The sequence below is a fragment of the Bufo bufo genome, chromosome 3 (genome assembly GCF_905171765.1).
Source record: "Bufo bufo chromosome 3, aBufBuf1.1, whole genome shotgun sequence".
Taxonomy (NCBI): domain Eukaryota; kingdom Metazoa; phylum Chordata; class Amphibia; order Anura; family Bufonidae; genus Bufo; species Bufo bufo.
Window position 1 is genome coordinate 581,709,499 of NC_053391.1, and position 22,218 is coordinate 581,731,716.

General features: G+C 47.0%; 1 protein-coding gene across 1 annotated transcript in view; it reads left to right on the top strand.

Moving 5' to 3' along the window:
* Positions 1–1,223: 1,223 nt before the first annotated feature.
* LOC120993920 (sterol O-acyltransferase 2-like) overlaps positions 1,224–22,218 on the top strand; it is a 123,593-nt gene continuing 102,598 nt past the window's right edge. Inside the window, exon 1 of the mRNA XM_040422383.1 lies at positions 1,224–1,345. Within this exon, the coding sequence (XP_040278317.1) occupies positions 1,224–1,345 (122 nt within the window). The remainder of the gene's footprint in view (positions 1,346–22,218) is intronic.

The following is a 22,218-nucleotide window of genomic DNA, read 5'->3' on the forward strand; positions in this document are numbered from 1 at the left end:
GAGCTCCTCCTACTGGTAAGTGACAGATCATTAAGCAATGCGCCGCACAGACCTGTCACTTACCAGTAGGAGGAGCTCCCGGCAGGTCACTGACAGCGCAGCAGGTAAGTATGATGCTTCTAATATTGCTAAGTAACCATGGCAACCAGGACTGCAGTAGCGTCCTGGTTGCCATGGTTACCGATCGGAGCCCCAGCGATTAAACTGGGAATCCGATCGGAACTCTCCGCTGCCACCAATGATCGGGGGGGGGAGAGGGGAGGCCGCACACTGTGCCACCAATGAAAATAATACAATAGAGGGAGGGAGGGGGGGCCGGGGGGGCCGCACACTGGCCACCAATGAAAATAATACAATAGAGGGAAGGAGGGGGGCCGGGGGGGCGCACACTGGCCACCAATGAAATTAATACAATAGAGGGAGGGAGGGGGGGCCGAGGGGGTCTGCCCCCTGCTGCCTGGCAGCCCCTGATCTCTTACAGGGGACTATGATACGCACAATTAACCCCCCTCAGGTGCGGCACCTGAGGGGTTAATTGTGCGGATCACAACCCCCTGTAAGAGATCGGGTGCTGCCAGGCAGCAGGGGGCAGTCATGTACACAGTTCTTAGTATATTCTAACTTGAAGCGTCCCCATCACTATCGGAACGCCTCTGTGTTAGAATATACTGTCGGATCTGAGTTTCACGATCTAACTCATATCCGACAGTATATTCTAACATAGAGGCGTTCCCATCATGGTGATGGGGACGCTTCAAGTTAAAATATACCATCGGATTGGAGAAAACTCAGATCCGATGGTATAATAGGGACTCCTGACTTTACATTGATTGAAAGTCAATGGGGGACGGATCCGTTTGCAATTGCACCATATTGTGTCAACGTCAAACGGATCCGTCCCATTGACTTGCATTGTAAGTCAGGACGGATCCGTTTGGGTCCGCACAGCCAGGTGGACACCAAAGCGACTTTTTTTTCATGTCCGTGAATGCTCCAAAAATCAAGGAAGACCCACGGACGAAAAAACGGTCACGGATCACGGACCTACGGACCCCGTTTTTGCGGACCTTAAAAAAAACGGTCGTGTGCATGAGGCCTTTGTCTCATAAAGTAATAAGGAGTTTTTTTTATACGGAAGGATTTGGAGGGGTGGCCTTTTTATTGTTCACTATCCACAGTGTATGCCAGCGGTTTTTAATTGTATGTATCTAAGATAATGTCCCATGGTGTTTTACAGTGAATTAATGGAGGTGGAACACTTCCAAACCATCTACCACATGTTTGTGGGTGTTCTCCTTGTTTTTGTGATCAGCACAGTTGCTGTGGATATTATTGACCAGGGAAGGTAAGTGAAGATTTGCGACCTAGCATGCCATCCAAATATTGAACCATCCAATTATCTCAGTGTAGCCCTGTGCTGTATAAGTGTCTGTACAATGTTCTATGCTGTAGTGCATTGTGGAAGATACAGGGGCATATTTAAAATGGTGTTTGCGCTTGTTTTTGTTAAAAAAAATGCTGTTTTACACAGTTTAATTTTATTAGTTGCTTTTACTACTGTTAGAGTAGCTTCCTCTAAAAAAAATGAAGTTTTTGAGGATCAAGCGATTCACCGGCCAGGGGACAATAAGCACACACAGAGTTGGTGTACATTAGGCCGAGTTTACACTTCAGTTATTTGGTCAGTTATTTCCATTAGTTATTGTGAACCAAAACCAGGAGGAAATCTTTCCATTATACCTTATCTCTGTGTAGCCTTTACTATGGGTTTTGGCTCACAAAAACTGATGAAAATAACTGATCAAATAACTGAAGTGTGAACTCAGTTTTAGAATCTGGGTTTCCGTTTTTATTTATACACAAACACAAATCCAATCAAATGTTTATGGTATAGAGTAGAGATGAGCAAAGCGAGCTTTGGATGCTACATCCATAGCTGCTTTGCTAAAAAATGTGTTATAATACTGTACGGAGATCCGTCTTCTTACAGTATTACAATGTATGGGCTCCGATGAGCCGAAGTAAGTTATTCACGAAGTCGCACGGGACTTCGTTGAATAACCTCAGTAATTAATTATTACTAGAGATGAGCGAATTGAAGCTGACGAAGTAGAATTCGTTCCGAATTTCAGGAAAAATTCGATTCGCACCGAATGCAAATTTCCTCGCGCTTCACATTCTTCACATTCTTTCCTAAAATGGCTGCTGCACGTGTGAGGACATGGAGAAAGTAACTATGGGAAGGCGGAATCACCCATAATCCCATGCATGTAGCAAATCAGCAGCCAGCCAGCCCTGTGATGTCACAGCCCTATAAATAGCAGCAGCTATCTTAGATTCTGCCATTTACCAGTGTACTTAGTGCAGGGAGAAACGTCTGCAGTTGCTTGGGACAGTGATAGAAAAAACGTCATTGTGCTTAAAAAAATTATTTACAAGTGCAGGGAAAGATTATTTAAGGTGTAGGGAAAGGATAGGGAGGAATCATTCCACAGCATTTCTGTTGAACAGGGTTCAGTCGGGAAGGTTACAGCCTGGGTAATACAGTCCTGATCAAAAGTTTAAGACCACTTGAAAAATGTTCTGGATCTTAACAAGGTTCCAAGTAGAGCTTCAACATGCAACAAGAAGAAATGGGAGTGAGACAAAACATTTTTTGACCATTCAATTTAATGAAAACAACGAATAAACTGAAACAGGCTGTTTTTCAGCTGATCAAAAGTTTAGGACCACACCTCCAAATAACCCCTAAACCCCCCCAAAACAGAAATCCAACTTCCAAACATGAACTCAGTAATGAGTAGCTCCGCCGTTATTGTTTATCACTTCCAAAATTCGTTTCGGCATGCTTGATGCAAGCGTTTCCATGAGGTGAGTGGGAACATTTCTCCAAGTGGTGAAGACGGCCGCACGAAGGCCATCTACTGTCTGGAACTGTTGTCCATTTTTGTAAACTTCCCTTGCAATCCATCCCCAAAGGTTCTCAATTTGATTTATATCAGGGGAACACGCAGGATGGGCCAAAAGAGTGATGTTATTCTCCTGGAAGAATTACCTTGTCCTGCGGGCATTGTGTACTGTAGCGTTGTCCTGTTGAAAAACCCAGTCGTTACCACACAGACGAGGGCCCTCAGTCATGAGGAATGCTCTCTGCAACATCTGGACATAGCCAGCGGCCGTTTGACGCCCCTGCACTTCCTAAAGCTCCATTGTTCCACTGAAGGAAAAAGCACCCCAGACCATTATGGCGCCCCCTCCACTGTGGCGCGTAGAAAACATCTCAGGTGGGATCTGCTTGTCATGCCAGAAACGTTGGAAACCATCAGGACCATCAAGATTAAAAAAAAAAATCATCAGAGAATAAAACTTTCTTCCACCTTTGAATGTCCCATGTTTGGTGCTCTCTTGCAAAGTCCAAATGAGCAGTTCTGTGGCATTCAAGGAGACAAGGTGTTTGAAGACGTTTTTTGTTTTTGAAGCCCTTCAGTCTCAGATGCCGTCTGATGGTTATGGGGCTGCAGTCAGCACCAGTAAGGGCCTTAATTTGGGTCGAGGATCGTCCAGTGTCTTGACGGACAGCCAATTGGATCCTCCGGCTCAGTGCTGATGAAATTTCTTTAGGTCTTCCACTTGACTTTTTTGTTCCAAAACCCTCAGGATCATTTAAGAAATTCCAAATGACTGTCTTACTGCGTCCCACCTCAGCAGCGATGGTGTGCTGTGAGAGACCCTGCTTATGCAGTTCAACAAGCCTACCACGTTAAAAAAGTAAGAGATTTTTTGCCTTTGCTATCACAACATGTGACTACCTGACAGAAAATGACAATGATTCCACATCTTTGCACAGATTTTGCCTTTTAAAGGCATGTGGTCCTAAAATTTGGATCAGCTGAAAAACAGCCTGTTTCAGTTTACTCGTTATTTTCAATTAATTGAATGCTCAAAAAATGTTTTGTCTCACTCTCATTTCTTCTTGTTGCATGTTGAAGCTCTACTTGGAACCTTGTTAAGATCCAACAATGTAAAATATTATTTTTTGCCATTTTTCAAGTGGTCTTAAACTTTTGATCAGGACTGTAGGAACAATCAGATTACACCTTGCTGCACTGACTGGGGATCCAAATTGCCATTATACAGCTCTTTAATTCCAGCAAACCGTTCGTAATGGGTGCAAGTGCTGTTTGATAAAGGCATAAACAGGGGTTATTACAAGGAAATATTTCTATGTTTTATTTGCCCTAGTGCAGTGCAGTTATATATGCTCTAAAGCATTTTTTGGCTTGTATTATTAGGAAAAAAGGGGATTATTAGTCGTTGCGTGGTGAAGTGCGAAAATGACAGCCCTTTTTGTCATGTATTAGTGGCAAAAGTAAAATATATTTGCCACTCAGCGGTGTATGTTCTAAAGCCCTTTTTTGCATGTATTAGTGGAAAAAGGAAAAAATATCTTTGCCGCTCAGTGGTGCAGTTATCTGTTTTAAAGCCCTTTTTTGCGTGTATTAGTGGAAAAGGGAAAAATATATTTGCTGCTGAGCGGTGCAGTTATTTGTTTTAAAGCCCTTTTTGCATGTATTAGTGGAAAAAGGAAAAATATCTTTGCCGCTCAGTGGTGCAGTGATATATTCTAAAGCCCAGTTTGTCGTGTATTAGTGGCAAAATAAAAATATATTCACTGTTCAGCGTTGCACTTATCTGTTGAAAATCCTTTTGTGTTGTGTAAAAGTAGAAGAAAATTAAGGCCTAATTGTCGTTCTGCAGTGCAGTCATATATTCTAAAGCTCAGTTTACCATGTATTACTGGCAAAATAAAAATATATTGGCCGTTCATCGTTGCACTTATCTGTTGAAAAGCCTTTTGTGTAAAAGTAAAAAAAAACTAGGGCCTAATTGCCGTTCTGCGGTGCAGTGAAATATTCTAAAGTCCAGTTTGCCGTGTATAAGTGGCGAATATAGTTGAGCGGACACCTGGATGTTCGGGTTCGACGGGTCCGGCCGAACTTCACAAAAAAGTTCGAGTTCGGGACCCGAACTTGACCCCGAACCCCATTGAAGTCAATGGGGACCCGAACTTTGGAGCACTAAAATGGCTCTAAAAAAGTAATGGAAAGGGCTAGAGGGCTGTAAATGGCAGAAAAATATGGTTAAGAGCATGGCAAGTGCTCTGCAAACAAATGTGGATATGGAAATGACTTAACTTCTTACCGGTACGTCATGTGTAGTTCCGATCATCGCTGCACGGCCAGCGGTGATCGGAACTAGGTGCCTGCTGAAATCAATCAGCAGGCACCCTGGGACAATGCGAGTGGGGGTCCTGTGTCAATTCAGACCTGCGGTTTGCGGCGTTTATGGGTCGTTCCGGCGGGGATCGGCGGTGCCATCGGGTCCCCGTGCTGCTGTAATGGGGACACGATGGCATGGAAGGCAGCGCAATGCCTTCCTTAGGGTTCTTTCACACTTGCGTTCTTGTCTTCCGGCATAGAGTTCCGTCGTCGGGGCTCTATGCCGGAAGAATCCTGATCAGGATTATCCTAATGCATTCTGAATGGAGAGAAATCCGTTCAGGATGCATCAGGATGTCTTCAGTTCCGGAACAGAACGTTTTTTGGCCGGAGAAAATACCGCAGCATGCTGCGCTTTTTGCTCCGGCCAAAAATCCGGAACACTTGCCGCAAGGCCGGATCCGGAATTAATGCCCATTGAAAGGCATTGATCCGGATCCGGCCTTAAGCTAAACGTCGTTTCGGCGCATTGCCGCATCCGACGTTTAGCTTTTTCAGAGTGGTTACCATGGCTGCCGGGACGCTAAAGTCCTGGCAGCCATGGTAAAGTGTAGTGGGGAGCGGGGGAGCAGCATACTTACCGTCCGTGCGGCTCCCCGGGCGCTCCAGAGTGACGTCAGGGCGCCCCAAGCGCATGGATCACGTGATCCATGTGATCACATGATCCATGCGCTTGGGGCGCCCTGACGTCACTCTGGAGCGCCCCGGGAGCCGCACGGACTGTAAGTATGCCGCTCCCCCGCTCCCCGCTCCTACTATGGCAACCAGGACTTTAATAGCGTCCTGGGTGCCATAGTAACACTGAACGCATTTAGAAGACGGTTCCGTCTTCAAATGCTTTCAGTACACTTGCGTTTTTCCGGATCCGGAGTGTAATTCCGGCAAGTGGAGTACACGCCGGATCCGGACAACGCAAGTGTGAAAGAGGCCTTAGACCTCGGCGCTGCCTTCCGGTGAAGAGTCTGTGATATCCAGCCCCCTGGATCTCACAGACAAGAAGCTGTATGAGGAATACACACTGTATTAGGCCTCATGCACAAGACCGTATTTTTTCACGGTCCGCAAAACGGGGTTCCGGTGGTCCGTGATCCGTGACCGTTTTTTCGTCCGTGGGTCTTCCTTGATTTTTGGAGGATCCGCGGACATGAAAAAAAAGTTGTTTTGGTGTCCGCCTGGCCGTGCGGAGCCAAACGGATCCGTCCTGAATTACAATGCAAGTCAATGGGGACGGATCCGTTTGACGTTGACACAATATGGTGCAATTTCAAACGGATCCGTCCCCCATTGACTTTCAATCAATGTAAAGTCAGGAGTTAATATACCATAGGATCGGAGTTTTCTCCAATCCGATGGTATATTTTAACTTGAAGCATCTCCATCACCATGGGAACGCCTCTATGTTAGAATATACCATCGGATTTGAGTTACATTGTGAAACTCAGATCCGACAGTATATTCTAACACAGAGGCGTTTCCATAGTGATGGGGACGCTTCTAGTTAGAATATACTACAAACTGTGTACATGACTGCCCCCTGCTGCCTGGCAGCACCCGATCTTTTACAGGGGGCTGTGATCAGCACAATTAACCCTTCAGGTGCCGCACCTGAAGGGGTTAATTGTGCATATCATAGCCCCCTGTAAGAGATCAGGGGCTGCCAGGCAGCAGGGGACAGACCCCCCTCCCTCCCCAGTTTGAATATCATTGGTGGCCAGTGTGCGGCCCCCCCTCTATTGTAATATCATTGGTGGCCAGTGTGCGGCCTCCGTCGGCCCCCCCTCCCCCCCTCTATTGTAATTTTATTGGTGGCCAGTGTGCGGCCTCCGTCGGCCCCCTCCCTCCCTGTATTGTATTATCATTGGTGGCCAGTGTGCGCCCCCCCCCCCCCCCCGCTCCCTCTCTATTGTATTAATATCATTGGTGGCCAGTGTGCGGCTTCCCCTCTCCCCCCCCCCCCCCCCGATCATTGGTGGCAGCGGAGATTCCGAGTTTAATCGCTCTGGGGCTCCGATCGGTAACCATGGCAACCAGGACACTACTGCAGGCCTGGTTGCCATGGTTACTTAGCAATATTACAATATTACTGGTAAGTGACAGATCATTAAGCAATGCGCCGCACAGACCTGTCACTTACAAGTAGGAGGAGCTGGTAAGTATGATGCTTCTAATATTGTAATATTGATAAGTAACCATGGCAACCAGGCCTGCAGTAGCGTCCTGGTTGCCATGGTTAACGATCGGAGCCAGTGTGCGGCCTCCCCTCCCCCCCCCCCCCCCGATCATTGGTGGCAGCGGAGATTCCGAGTTTAATCGCTCTGCGGCTCCGATCGGTAACCATGGCAACCAGGACACTACTGCAGGCCTGGTTGCCATGGTTACTTAGCAATATTACAATATTACTGGTAAGTGACAGATCATTAAGCAATGCGCCGCACAGACCTGTCACTTACAAGTAGGAGGAGCTGGTAAGTATGATGCTTCTAATATTGTAATATTGCTAAGTAACCATGGCAACCAGGCCTGCAGTAGCGTCCTGGTTGCCATGGTTAACGATCGGAGCCCCAGAGCGATTAAACTGGGACTCCGATCGGAATCTCCGCTGCCACCAATGATCGGGGAGGGGGGGAGGGGAGGCCACACACTGGCCACCAATGATATTAATACAATAGAGGGGGGGCCGGGGTGCAGCACCTGAGGGGTTAATTGTGCGGATCACAGCCCCCTGTAAGAGATCGGGTGCTGCCAGGCAGCAGGGGGCAGTGATGTACACAGTTCGTAGTATATTCTAACTAGAAGCGTCCCCTTCACTATGGGAAAGCCTCTGTGTTAGAATATACTGTCGGATATGAGTTTTCACAAAGTGAAAACTCATCTCTGAAAAAGCTTTTATGCAGACGGATCTTCGGATCCGTCTGTATGAAAGTAACCTACGGCCACGGATCACGGACGCGGATGCCAATCTTGTGTGCATCCGTGTTCTTTCACGGACCCATTGACTTGAATGGGTCCGTGAACCGTTGTCCGTCAAAAAAATAGGACAGGTCCTATTTTTTGGACGGACAGGAAACACGGATAACGGATGCGTCTGCAAAACGGTGCATTTTCCAATTTTTCCATGGACCCATTGAAAGTCAATGGGTCCGCGAAAAAAAACGGAAAACGGCACAACAGCCACGGGTGCACACAACGGTCGTGTGCATGAGGCCTTACTCATACAGCCAATGCATTCCAATACAGAAGTATTGGAATGCATTGTAAAGGGGATCAGACCCCCAAAGTGGGATAAAAAATAAAGTGAAAAAAAGTTGAAAAAATAAAGTTTCCCCCCCCCAAAAATTAAAAGTTTCAAGTAAAAAATCAAAAAAATTTAATTTCCCCCAAATAAATAAAAGAAAATGGTAAAAAATAGGGGGCGGAAAAAGTAGACATATTAGGTATCGCAGCGTCCGTATCGACCGTCTCTATAAACATATCACATGACCTAACCCCTCAGATGAACACTGTAAAAAATAAAAAATAAAAACTGTGCTAAATAAACAATGTTTTTGTCACCTTACATCACTAAAAGTACAACAGCAAGCGATCAAAAAGGAGTATGCCCACCAAAATAGTACCAATCTAACCGTCACCTCATCCCGCAAAAATTGAGCCCCTACCTAAGACAATCACCAAAAAAAAATTAAAAAACTATGGCTCAGAATGTGGAGACACTAAAACATCATTTTTTTTTGTTTTAAAAAAGCTGTTAATGTGTAAAACTTAGGTAAATTTAAAAAAGTATACATATTAGGTATCGCCACGTCCGTAATAACATGCTCTATAAAAATATCACATGACCTAACCCCTCAGGTGAACACCGTAAAAAAAAAGGTGTAAAAAAATCCATTTTCTTTTCACCTTACATCACAAAAATTGTAATAGCAAGTGATCAAAAAGTCATATGCACCCCAAATAGTGCCAATCAAACCGTCATCTCATCCCGCAAAAAATGAGATCCTACTTAAGATAATCGCCCAAAAAATGAAAAAACTAAGGTTCTCAGAATATGGAGACACTAAAACAGTAAATACAGTAAAAAAATAAAAATAAAAACGGTGTAAAAATCATCCCGCAAAAATCATACCCTATCCAAGATAATCGCCCAAAAACAAAAAAAAACTATGGCTCTCAGACTATGGAGACACTAAAACATGATTTTTTTGTTTCAAAAGTGAAATCATTGTGTAAAAATTACATAAATAAAAAAAAGTATACATATTAGGTATTGCCGCATCCGTAATAACCTGCTCTATAAAAGTGAATACTGTTAAAAAAAAAAAACGGTGTAAAAAAAGCTATTTTTTGTCACCTTACATCACAAAAAGTGTAATAGCAAGCGATCAAAAAGTCATACGCACCCCAAAATAGTGCCAATCAAACCATCTTCTCATCCCGCAAAAATCATACCCTACCCAAGATAATCGTCCAAAAACTGAAAAAACTATGGCTCTCAGACTATGGAAACACTAAAACACCGAAAAAAAATGAGCCCCTACACAAGACAGTCTCCCAAAAAATAAATAAAACTATGGCTTTTAGAATGTGGAGACACAAAAGAATCATAAAAAAAAAATAATGCTTTGAAACAAACAACCAAAAAAACTTGTCATATTTGGTATTGTCGAGTGCGTCAAGAGAATGCCAAGAGTGTGCAAAGCAGTAATCAAAGCAAAAGGTGGCTACTTTGAAGAACCTAGAATATGACATATTTTCAGTTGTTTCACACTTGTTTGTTATGTATATAATTCCACATGTGTTAATTCATAGTTTTGATGCCTTCATAGTCATAAAAATAAAGAAAACTCTTTGAATGAGAAGGTGTGTCCAAACTTTTGGTCTGTACTGTACATACCTATTCTGCACAAGGTACGAACAAGTCCTGTGGGATCCATGCCTGGTTCATTTTAGATGACGACGGTTGTTCAGAGCAAACTCAGCAAGAGGGAGAAAAGAACACCAATCCTCCTGGTTCTCTGCCACAAAACAGCGCAAATATGTCTCCAGATTCTGATTGAGGCGCTCAGTCTGACCATTCGACTGCGGGTGAAAAGCAGAAGAGAAGGACAGCCGAACCCCCAGGCGAGAACAGAAAGCCTTCCAGAACCTGGACACAAACTGCGTGCCTCTATCGGAAACAATATCAGAGGGAATGCCATGCAATTTAACAATATGGTCGACAAAAGTTTGCGCCAACGTTTTAGCATTGGGTAAACCAGGGAAAGGTACGAAATGAGCCATCTTGCTAAAACGGTCCACCACCACCAGGATCACCGACTTCCCTGAGGAACGAGGAAGATCCGTGATAAAGTCCATGGACAGGTGTGTCCAAGGACGGGAAGGAATGGGTAACAGAAGAAGGGAACCTAAAGGCCGTGAACGAGGGACCTTAGCGCGAGCGCACATCTCACAAGCAGCCACAAAACCCTCCACCGACTTACGAAGAGCCGGCCACCAAAATCTCCGAGCAATGAGATCTACCGTGGCTCTACTCCCGGGGTGACCAGCAAGAACAGTATCATGATGCTCCTTGAAGAGTTTGTGACGTAGCTCAGGAGGCACAAACAACTTCCCAGAAGGACAACGGGCAGGTGCCTCAGTCTGGGCAGCCTGGACCTCAGCCTCCAAATCAGAATACAGAGCAGAAACAACTACCCCCTCCGCCAAAATGGGACCCGGGTCCTCGGAGTTTCCTCCTCCCGGAAAACAGCGAGAGAGAGCATCAGCCTTCACATTTTTGATCCCAGGGCGGAATGTAACGACAAAATTGAATCTGGAGAAGAACAGAGACCATCTGGCCTGTCTCGGATTCATACGCCTGGCCGACTCCAAGTATGCCAGATTCTTATGGTCGGTAAAAACGGTGATAGGGTGCCTGGCCCCCTCCAACCAATGGCGCCATTCCTCGAAAGCCAACTTGATGGCCAACAACTCCCTATCTCCCACATAATAGTTTCTCTCTGCCGGGGAGAGTTTTTTAGAGAAAAAGGCACAGGGTCGTCATTTGGCAGGAGAAGGGCCCTGGGACAAAACCGCACCCACACCCACCTCTGAAGCATCCACCTCAACAATAAAAGGTAAGGAAACATCGGGATGCACCAAGACGGGAGCAGACGCAAAACTCTCTTTAATCTTAGAAAAAGCTGCAAGCGCCTCCTCCGACCAAGAGGAAAAATCCACCCCCTTTTTTGTCATGTCAGTGAGGGGTTTGACAACAGAGGAATAATTCAAAATGAACTTTCTGTAATAGTTCGCAAAACCCAGAAAGCGCATCAATGCCTTCTGATTCTCAGGAAGCTCCCACTCAAGTACAGCACGGACCTTCTTCGGATCCATGCGAAAACCAGAAGCAGAGAGGAGAAAACCCAGAAATTGAATCTCCGATACCATAAAAACACATTTCTCCAGCTTGGCGTACAATTTATTTTCCCGCAGAATCCGCAGAACCTGAAAAAGATGATCCTGATGGGTCTGAACATCAGGGGAAAAAATCTAAATATCATCAATATACACCAATACAAATTTCCCCATTAAATGGTAGAAAATACTGTTAACAAAATGCTGAAAGACGGCCGGATCATTCATCAGGCCGAAAGGCATAACGAGATTCTCGAAATGCCCGTTAGGGGTATTAAAGGCCGTTTTCCATTCATCCCCCTCTCTGACCCTGACCAGGTTGTACGCGCCTCTCAAATCCAATTTGGAAAAAACCTTGGCCCCAACAATTTGGTTGAAGAGGTCCGGGATCAGAGGAAGGGGATAGGGATCGCGAATCGTGATACGGTTCAGCTCCCTAAAATCTAGGCAAGGTCTCAGAGAGCCATCTTTTTTTTTAACAAAAAAAAACCCAGCGGCAACAGGTGATTTTGAGGGACGAATATGCCCCTTATCGAGACTCTCGGAGATATAGGTTCGCATTGCGATTCTTTCCGGTTGTGAGAGATTGTAGAGGCGTGCTTTTGGCAGCTTGGCGCCGGGAATGAGGTTAATGGGACAGTCAAACTCCCGGTAAGGAGGTAGCTCCTGAACACCGCTCTCGGAAAACACGTCCGAGAAATCAGAGACAAATGATGGCACAGTTTTAGTAGACACCTCTGCAAAAGTCGCTGTGAGACAATTCTCTCTACAAAAGTCACTCCACTCATTTATTTGCCTTCCTTGCCAATCAATAGTGGGGTTATGTCTAGTGAGCCAGGGTAACCCCAAAACTAAAGGAGAAGGCAATCCGTTAAGGACGAAACAAGATATATCCTCCACATGAGTGTCACCTACAGCTAACCGGATATTGTGAACAATGCCCTTCAGGGATCTCTGTAAGAGTGGAGCAGAGTCAATAGCAAAAACAGGTATATCCTTTTCTAATGTGCAAACCTGAAAACCATGCATGGCTACAAATTGAGTGTCAATAAGATTGACGGCCGCTCCACTATCGACAAAAATCTCACAAGAAATGACTTTGCTCTCTAGCGCCACCCTGGCAGACAGGAGAAAACGGGAACTGCAGGTCAGAGGAAAAGCATCAATTCCTACATCAACTTTGCCCAAAGTAGCAGATGAAGCAGAGTTTGATGATTTACCTTTTGAGGTTTTTCTCTTAGTATAGTTCAAGAATCTCCTAGACGGACAAACATTTGCCAAATGACCTATGCCCCCACAACAAAAACACACCATACTCTGAGGACTAAATCCTCTTTTATCAGGGGCAAGTCGACCTAGCTGCATGGGCTCCTCCTCAGAGGGGACCGAGACAGGATGAGGCCCCTGCACAATGAATGAGTCCGCACCACTGCCCCTAGACTGACAATGGCTGGACAGAGAGGTCTCGTTTCTTTCTCTTAGACGCCTGTCAAAGCGTACCGCCAATGACATGACAGACTCTAAGGACGTTGGTCTCTCATGGAAAGCAAATGCATCCTTCAATCTCTCTGAGAGACCATGACAGAACTGACTCCGGAGTGCAGCATCATTCCAACCTGAATCAGCTGCCCATCTCCGAAATTCAGAACAATAAAGCTCCGCAGACAGTTTGTTCTGGCATAAAAAACGTAAGTTAGATTCGGCCAGAGCAACACGATCCGGGTCATCATATATCTGCCCCAGGGCCACAAAAAATCTTTCCACGGATCGAAGGGAGGGATCCCCCGATGGCAGTGAAAAAGCCCAAGTCTGAGCATTACCCCTGAGCAGGGAGATGACAATCCTCACCCTCTGCTCCTCATTACCAGAGGAATGGGGACACAAGCAAAAATGGAGTTTGCATGCCTCTCTGAAGCGAACAGAATTCTCACTGCCCCCGGAGAACGTTTCCGGAAGTGAGACCTTTGGCTCGCAACAGACTCCATGGGCCGGAGCATAGCCCAATGCATGAAGCTGAGTCATAGATTGACGGAGATCCGCTACCTCCAAAGAAAGACCCTGCATGCGGTCAACCAGGCCAGAAAGCGGATCCATGTCAAAAAGGACGGTTTTTGGCGGATTATAATGTCACGGCTGTATGTGAGCAACAAGAGCATACACAGTAAATAGAGCTACTGACCGGACCCAAACTAGGGAGGATAAAGGGTGACCCCTGTCAGACCCTCAAAGCTCTCCCTATGCTGCTAAGCACATGCCCGGATCCAAATGGTGGATCGAGGCATGCCCGCGTACCTAAGACTGATGACCACTGTAACCCCTACAATAGTGGAAGGGGCACGGCCACCGGTGTCCTGCTCAGTATATGGACGGAACCGGGGTCGTCTCGGATCCAGTCAACAAACAAACAGAAACACACAATGTCTGCACACTTAACTGAAGGAGCTGCATGCAGCAGAGAAGACAGATCCAAAGACAGCTGGCAATATCCGGAGTACTTGCTGCAGCAGAACACAGGTCCAGTGAAATGATAGCACACAAGTGAAGATGCTCAAGCGAGAGATACAACTCAAATGAGAAATATAATCAGCACCATAGAAAGGAGGTACGGGTGATTTAAAGGCAGAGAAATCAAACACAGAAGGAACAGCTGGGAGGAAGGAAACAGAAAGTAAAGACCTCATCACAGGGGCGGAGAAACAGAGCAGAGAGAACGTCTCAAAGCTCTGGTAGTGACAGTGAGCTTGTCCACATTGGCTGTGGACAGATGGCTGCGCTTGTCTGTGATAACGCCCCCTGCCATGCTAAACACACGTTCAGACAAAACACTGGCTGCAGGGCAGGCCAACACCTCCAAGGTGTAAAGGTTAAGCTCAGGCCATGTGCCTAATTTGGAGACCCAGAAGTTGAAGGGGACATACCCGTCATTCAGTACGTGTAGGCGTGTGCACATATACTGCTCCACCATGTTGCTGAAATGCTGCCTCCTGCTAAGATGTTCCATATCAGCTGGTGGTGCTGGTTGTTGTGGCATGCTGACAAATCTTTTCCACATTTCGGCCATGCTAACCCTGCCTTCTGAGGTGCTGGTGGTGCTCCAACTGCGTTGGCGACCTCTTCCTTCTCCTCTGCCTTCGCCTTGTGCTTCCACTGTGCCCCCGCTGTCAGTTGGGAATGCCATCAGCAGCCCGTCTACCAGTGTGCGCTTGTACTCGCACATCTTACGATCACACTCCAGTGACGGAATTAAGGACGGTATGTTGTCCTTGTAATGGGGATCCAGCAGAGTGGCCACCCAGTAATCAGCACAAGTTAGAATGTGGGCAACTCGGCAATCGTTGCGGAGACACTGCAGCATGTAATCACTCATGTGTGCCAGGCTGCCCAGAGGCAACGAAAAGCTGTCCTCTGTGAGAGGTGTATCGTCTGTTTCCTCTGTATCCCCCAAGCCATGCACCAGTGATGGCCATGAGCTGGTCTGGGTGCCACCCTGCTATGAACATGGTTCCTCCTCCTCCATCTCCTCCTCCTCATCCTCCACCTCGTCATCCTCTAGAACTGTGCCCTGGCTGGACAATTGTGTACCTGGCATTTGTGGGTGCAGGAACCCACCCTCAGAGCCACTTGTGAATGACTGGCCTGAAACCCTATGAAATGATCCCTCTTCCTCCTCCTCCTCCTCCTGTGGCACATCCTCTTCCATCATCGCCCAAAGCATTTTTTCAAGGAGGCATAGAAGTGGGATAGTAACGCTGAGAACGGCGTCATCGGCACTGGCCATGTTGGTGGAGTACTTGAAACAGCGCAACAAGGAACACAGGTCTCGCATGGTGGCTCAGTCATTGGTGGTAAAGTGGTGCTATTCCGCAGAGCGACTCACCCGTGCGTGCTGCAGCTGAAAATCCACTATCGCCTGCTGCTGCTCGCACAGTCTGGCCAGCATGTGCAAGGTAGAGTTCCACCTTGTGGGCATGTCGCATATGAGGCGGTGAGCGGGAAGGCCGAAGTTACGCTGCAGCGCTGACAGGCGAGCAGCAGCAGGGTGAGAACGCCAAAAGCGCACACAGACAGCCCGCACTTTCTGCAGCAGCTCTGACATATCGGGGTAATTTTTAAGGAACCTCTGCACCACGAAATTCAGCACATGCGCCAGGCAAGGGATGTGCGTCAAACCAGCTAGTCCCAGAGCTGCTACGAGATTTCGCCCATTATCCCACACCACCAGGCCAAGCTTGAGGCTCACTGGCACCAACCACTCATCAGTCTGTTGTTCCATGCCAGTCCACAGCCCCTGTGCAGTGTGGGGTTTGTCCCCCAAACAGATACGTTTTAAAACTGCCTGCTGTCGTTTACCCCTGGCTGTGCAGAACTTGGTGGTGCAGGTGTTACGCTGAGTGGATGAGGAGGCGGTAGAGGATTAGGAAGCGGAGTAGGAGGAGGAAGCAACAGGAGGCAAACTGAAGCACCCTGCAATCCTCGGTGGTGGAGGGACATGTGCCAAACTGCTATCTGCCTCAGGCCCAGCCACCACTGCATTTACCCAGTGTGCTGTTAGGGAGATATAACGTCCCTGACCGTGCTTACTGGTCCACGTATCTGCAGTTAGGTAGACCTTGCCACAGATGGCGTTGCTCAGTGCACACCTGATTTTGTCCCCCACTTGGTTGTGAAGGGAAGGGATGGCTCGCCTGGAAAAGTAGTGGTGGCTGGGCACGACATACTGTGGGACAGCCACCGCCATAAGGCTTTTAAAACTCTCCGTCTCCACCAGACGGAATGACAGCATTTCAAAGGCCAGTAATTTTGAAATGCTGGCATTCAGGGCCAGGGATCGAGGGTGGGTAGGGGGGTACTTCCTCTTCTGCTCCAGTGTTTGGGAGATAGAGAGCTGAACGCTTCCATGGGACATTGTGGAGATGCTTGGTGACCCAGGGGTTGGTGTTGCTGGCAGTTCCTCTGTTTGCGGGGTGGCAGGTGCTACTGTCACTCCAGAGGTGGATGAAAAGGCCAAGACTGCAGGAGAAGAGGAAGCAGGAGGAGCCAGAGACCTTTCTTGGTTTTTGAGGTGTCTACTCCACTGCAGCTCGTGCTTTGCACTTAGACGCTCTCCTCATTCTCCGCAAATTTAGAATCTTGCCCAAAATGGTTGTTTTTTTAATAACAGAATATAACAGCAGTATCTAACACTTGTATTTCACACTGACAGATGCAGCAAAGGCCGCAAATTTAGTATTTTGCCCAAAATGGGTGTTTTTTTAAACCCAAAATATTATTGAAGTATTTCAAGCTTGTATTTCACACCGACAGATGCAGCAAAGGCTGCAAATTATGTATTTTGCCCAAAATGTGTGTTTTTTTTAAACCCAGAATATTATTGCAGTATTTCAAGCTTGTATTTCCCACTGACAAATGCAGTAAAGGCCCCAGATGTAGGGCCTTGCCAAAAATGGGTGTTTTTTTAAACCCAGAATATTTTTACCAAATACTTTATTTTCATGTAGAGATCCAAGAATTATGTTGGAGGCATGTAGTGTATGCAAGCCATGTGCGACCCCTCTCATCACTCTCACGCTGTTCTGCACCTGGTTTGCCTGGGTGAACGGAGTCACACAGGGGAGGAACTGCTTCGTGTCCTTCAGCAAGAAATGGAATCTTGGCTTTCTCTGCGACAACTGAAAATCGGATCCATGGTGACCGATAACGGGAAGAACATAGTGTCGGCGCTGCATCAAAGAGGGCTGAGACATGCGCCCTACATGGCACATGTGTTCAATCTGGTTGTCAAGCGGTTCCTGAAGTCTTCCACCCTTCTGCAAGACATCCTAACAATGGCCAGGAAACTTTGCATGCACTTCAACCACTCATTGTCACGGGAGCCAGGAAACCAGACCACATGCAAACATGCAGGTAAAATAAAGTCATTTATTTAAAGGAACATAAATAAACAATCATCAGGGACAGCGAGGTTAAGAAGAAGCCCGTCAAGTCCAATGCAGGTAGTCGTCTAAGCCAGAATCAGGTCCAAAGCGGGTAGTCGTCCAAGCCGGGGTCAGGTCCAAAGCGGGTAGTCGACCAAGCCGGGGTCAGATCCAAAGCGGGTACGTCTGCTGATGCGGGGTCGAGATCCAGATGAAAACGTCAGCCAGGCCGGATCATACATAGGAACACACAAGGAGCTCAGACTGCAGGGGATGCACCTTGGAGAACAAACGCAAGGACAATGAACCTGAAGCCTCAGCAGACTGATATAGTCAGGTGTTGCCACATCATCACTGTGCACCGCCCAGGCAGCAGGCAAGTGATGATGCACTCAGAGGTTATAACAGACTGCAGTCAGCACATGTCCAAAATGGCGCCACCGTGAAGACAAGGTAAGACCTTGACACTCGTACACAGCAAAGCACACCCTCCTTGACCTGCAGCCGCAGAACAGCATCCCCCAACATGGGCGGATATGCGACGTTTCGACCTGTTGAAATTCCACCCTCCATATGTAGGACCGAGTGTATGAACAGAGAAAGGCCATCAACTATTTCTTGATCCAAGTGGAAAGGAGTAGTCCCCTGTGTAACTTTGATGTCAGCCAGTGGAAGCTCATGGGTGACACCTGCCGTTTGTTCAGGCCCTTTGAGAAGGCCACGTTATTTGTCAGTCGTCAGGACTACGGGATGAACAATGTCATTCCACTGCTTCATGTCCTGGAACAGATGCTGGTAAATCTGGCTGGTCAAGAGACTGGAGGCGTGGCGCCTAGAAAGATGGCGGCAGAGTTTGATACATTTGTCTGTCAAGATCTCTGTTTACAGTCAGTGAACGGGAACATCTTTTATCGCAAGGATATGTAAACACCAACCGATGGGGTGTTAACCCCCAAAAGTAGGTCATCGGCATGAAGGAGCAGTCATTTTCACAGCTTGAGGTATCGTCCCGGAAGCTTGACCTCTGTACGTCAATGGTCTGCATTGCGAAGCTTGTCTAAAAGAAAAATCCCGCAGTGCACCCCCTTGTAGGAAACTCTTGATCCGGCACAGGCTGCTTTGCTCCTTCAAAAACAATGGACTCTGTACAGCCTGACACCGATGTATAATTTCTCATACACCACACTGAAAGAGTATTCCAAGCACCTGTCTGCCCACATAGCTGCCGAGAAGCAAAAGCGTCTTGCCATTGAAGTGGGCTCAGAGCCAGGGGCGGACATTCCGCCTGTGCGGACGATTCAGCTGCACAGGGGCCCAGCCTATTAGGGGGCCCTCCAGCTCAGCTGTCTGTGCGTCCACAGGAGGCACAGATAGCTGATTGTAATGGTGAAGCAGAGAGCAGCAGGCTCCCCGCTTCACCATCCAGCATGTAGAAGGGGCCCACCTCACTATCTGACTTCAGTCTCAGGACCTACTGCGCCATCCACAGCTCTGAGGCGCAGGGCCTGGGCAGCATGTCCTGAGCTGCATCTGCGATGGCCCCGCCTCCTTACAGCTCAGTCCTGCCATTTGGTGGGCAGCGTCATGAAGAGTTTGACACCAGCTCAGCCAGGCCTGTGCTGAGCCACTTCACTGTGTCCTAGCTCCGCCTCTAGCAATGTCAGTAGCCCCGCCCTGTCTAGTGTTGTGGTTGCTCCCCCCCTGGCAGTAGCCCCACCCACATCTGGTCCTCACCTAGCGCTCCTGGTGCTGAATGTGTGAAGCCCGCAGCAATTTAGGAGGAGGTGAGTGAGGACTGGAGGCTTCCTGTGAGCCCACTGTCCCAGCCAGGCACTGAACCTGACTTGGTATGTTATTTTTTTTACCCCAGTCTTCCCCCCTGTCCCCCTCTGGTCCTCCTGTGACTGTCCCTTACCCACTTACTGTGAGGCTACATTTTAATGTATTTTGCAGTCTGCGATCGGCAAGATATGGATGCCGTCCATGTGCGATCTGTATGTTTTTGCAGACCCATTAACTTAAATGGGTCTGCAGTCCATAAGTATAGGATGCGTCACATTTTCCATCTTGTGCAGAATGGACATACAAGTCATTTGCTTTCCGCATCCGTATGTCTGTTCCGCAGAGGATAGAAAACGTGACGTCCTATACTGGTCCGCAACGTGCAGGCTAGTTAATGGGTCTGCAAAAAAAGTAGATGGCACATGGGCGTCATCTGTAATTTGAAGATCACAAAATACATATGGCCCGTGTCGTGTCAAAGGGGTTAAAAGTGTTGCCCAGACACTCAGGGGGTAATTTATTAAGACCGGGGTTTTAGGCTCTGGTCTTAATAACCCCTAAACTGGCAGTGGTTCTGTCAAAGTCATGAAGAGGCGCCGGCCTCTCCATTACTTTGGCGCATCCAGCGCCAGTGTAAATGCATATCATCTAGACTGAATCCTGACCCATTCATTTCAATGGGTCTGTGTGAGGGGCACATATCTGTCCATAACTATTGTAAGGGGGGCATATATCTAGCATAATTACTGTGAGGGGGCACATAATCTGTCCATAGCTACTGTGAAGGGGGCACAATGTGGAGATTACTACTGTGTGCTGGCACAAAGGGGCAAAAATTACAACGTGGGGGCATTAAGGGGGTTATCCCCATGCACGGGGAGAAGCAGCTGCGGTGCAGGGACCAGGAGCGGCACAGGGAGCAGGATAAGTATATTCAGTGTGAGGGGCCCGGCACATGGGGGGACATTTTATACTCTTGGATAACCCCTTTAATACGCACCACAGTAGCTTTTTTTTTTTTTTATCAGATAATTTTTATTAATATTTTTTCAAATTACAAACACATAGGAAAGAAGAATCCTTCAGCAAGCATAGAATTGGGTATATACAGTACACTTGGTCATTCAGACAGTTATCAAGACATACAGATATACCTCTTCATTTGTCATAGCCAAAGAATAAAAAGAAACAAAAGAAAAACAATATTAAATAACCCCCCTAACCATCCAGCCCACCCCCCCTCCAGCGATGAGATGAGCATTCCCCTACTATTATAATTGTATTGCCTCTTGGACCCAAGTAAGACATAGCCAACACCTCTTGTGCAGGCCCATCTCTTATCCATGCTATGTGGAGTTATTCACGAATCTTAAGCACCACAGTATCTAAAGGGTCTCCACCATCTTTGATACCCCTGATCACCACTTCCTCTCCCTGTAGGATTGGGGGGAGATGACAAATTGGGGTCCCTTCTGCTGCCACACATCATTGTATTAATCTTTACCTATGACCTATGTTTATGTGTGCTTTGGGGGGAAGCCAGGTAAATTCTTTGCACAGGGGCCCTCTGCTGTCTGTCCCTGCTCAGAGCTAAACCTAAAAGCAAAATTTTCCTGTTTACCTGGACTCAAAGGAAAGGACAGAGATCCACTGGCTGTGCTCATACAGATTTCATCCAAGCCTCCACTCACCAAGGCAAGCACAGACGATCTATTGGAGGTGTTATCAAAGACATTTACTTGCCTCCCGCTCTTCCTGTATAACGGCTCCGAGTCGCACACGGCTATCGTAGGGACGTGGTTCCAAAGAAACTGACTGTTGTTTCGGTAAGCTGGTGATCAGTTCTCAGGACCATATGTGGCTAGCAGCGATGTGGACCGGGTATGATATGTCTGGATCAGTGTCGGCCACAGAGCTTGTTTTCTCTGTGACAGTCGAACCTCGTATGGACATTTCTTATGCCAGCCACACTGAGGACTTCAAGACTTTATGGAATGATATTCATAATCAAAGGACGAGGTCACGTTGGAGGAAGTGGACAATTTATTCCAATGTCTTTACTCGCAGTTGTTAAGACACTTTAGAATCCAAGGTGACAGCATGTGGCATCAGCGTATTGTGAAGGAAAAGTGAAGTTCCTCACTAAGTACTACCTAATCCAAGTGCTGGGATTCATCACGGAGCTGGCCATCTATAACATCCAGTATTGAACACATGGACGACTCTCATCTCGGACCTCGTCCACAATGTTCGGGACCCCCTGGACATCTTACATGTCTTAGACATGATCCCTGCAGTGCTTACTATATGTTATACCACTTCTTACCATTCTGTTACAGCGGCTGTGAGACCTGCACATAATAAGGCTTATTTATTAAGATTTTCGGGTGTTGCCTGTACACCGACCAGTTACCTTCCAGCTGTGATTGTGTAGCCTGGACTGTAGGATTGAGCTGCAGTTGACGTGTTTGCTGGACTGTCCTCCAGTTATCAGCCATAACCCCATACATTTCATGATCAATATCCATTACCATTGTGGTCACCCCGACACTGTTCGCCAATCCATTCTTGTTGATGAAGCACTTTTTTTTGCCCTTTCTGTGTTGTATTTTATATGTGTTAAATTAATGTCCTGTTTGTTAAATAAACGTTGTTTTTTATGCCCCGTTAAAAAAAAAGAAAGAAAAGAATTGCCTGGTGATTTGGTAGCCAACAGCAGGAGTGGGAACGAAACACAGAAGACATGCAAATATTCCGTTCACGAATATTTGCATGAATATAGGAGTGGATCATTAGCAATACTGATGGATTACTGACGAAATGCTGACCGAGTGAAGGCGTATGCTCCA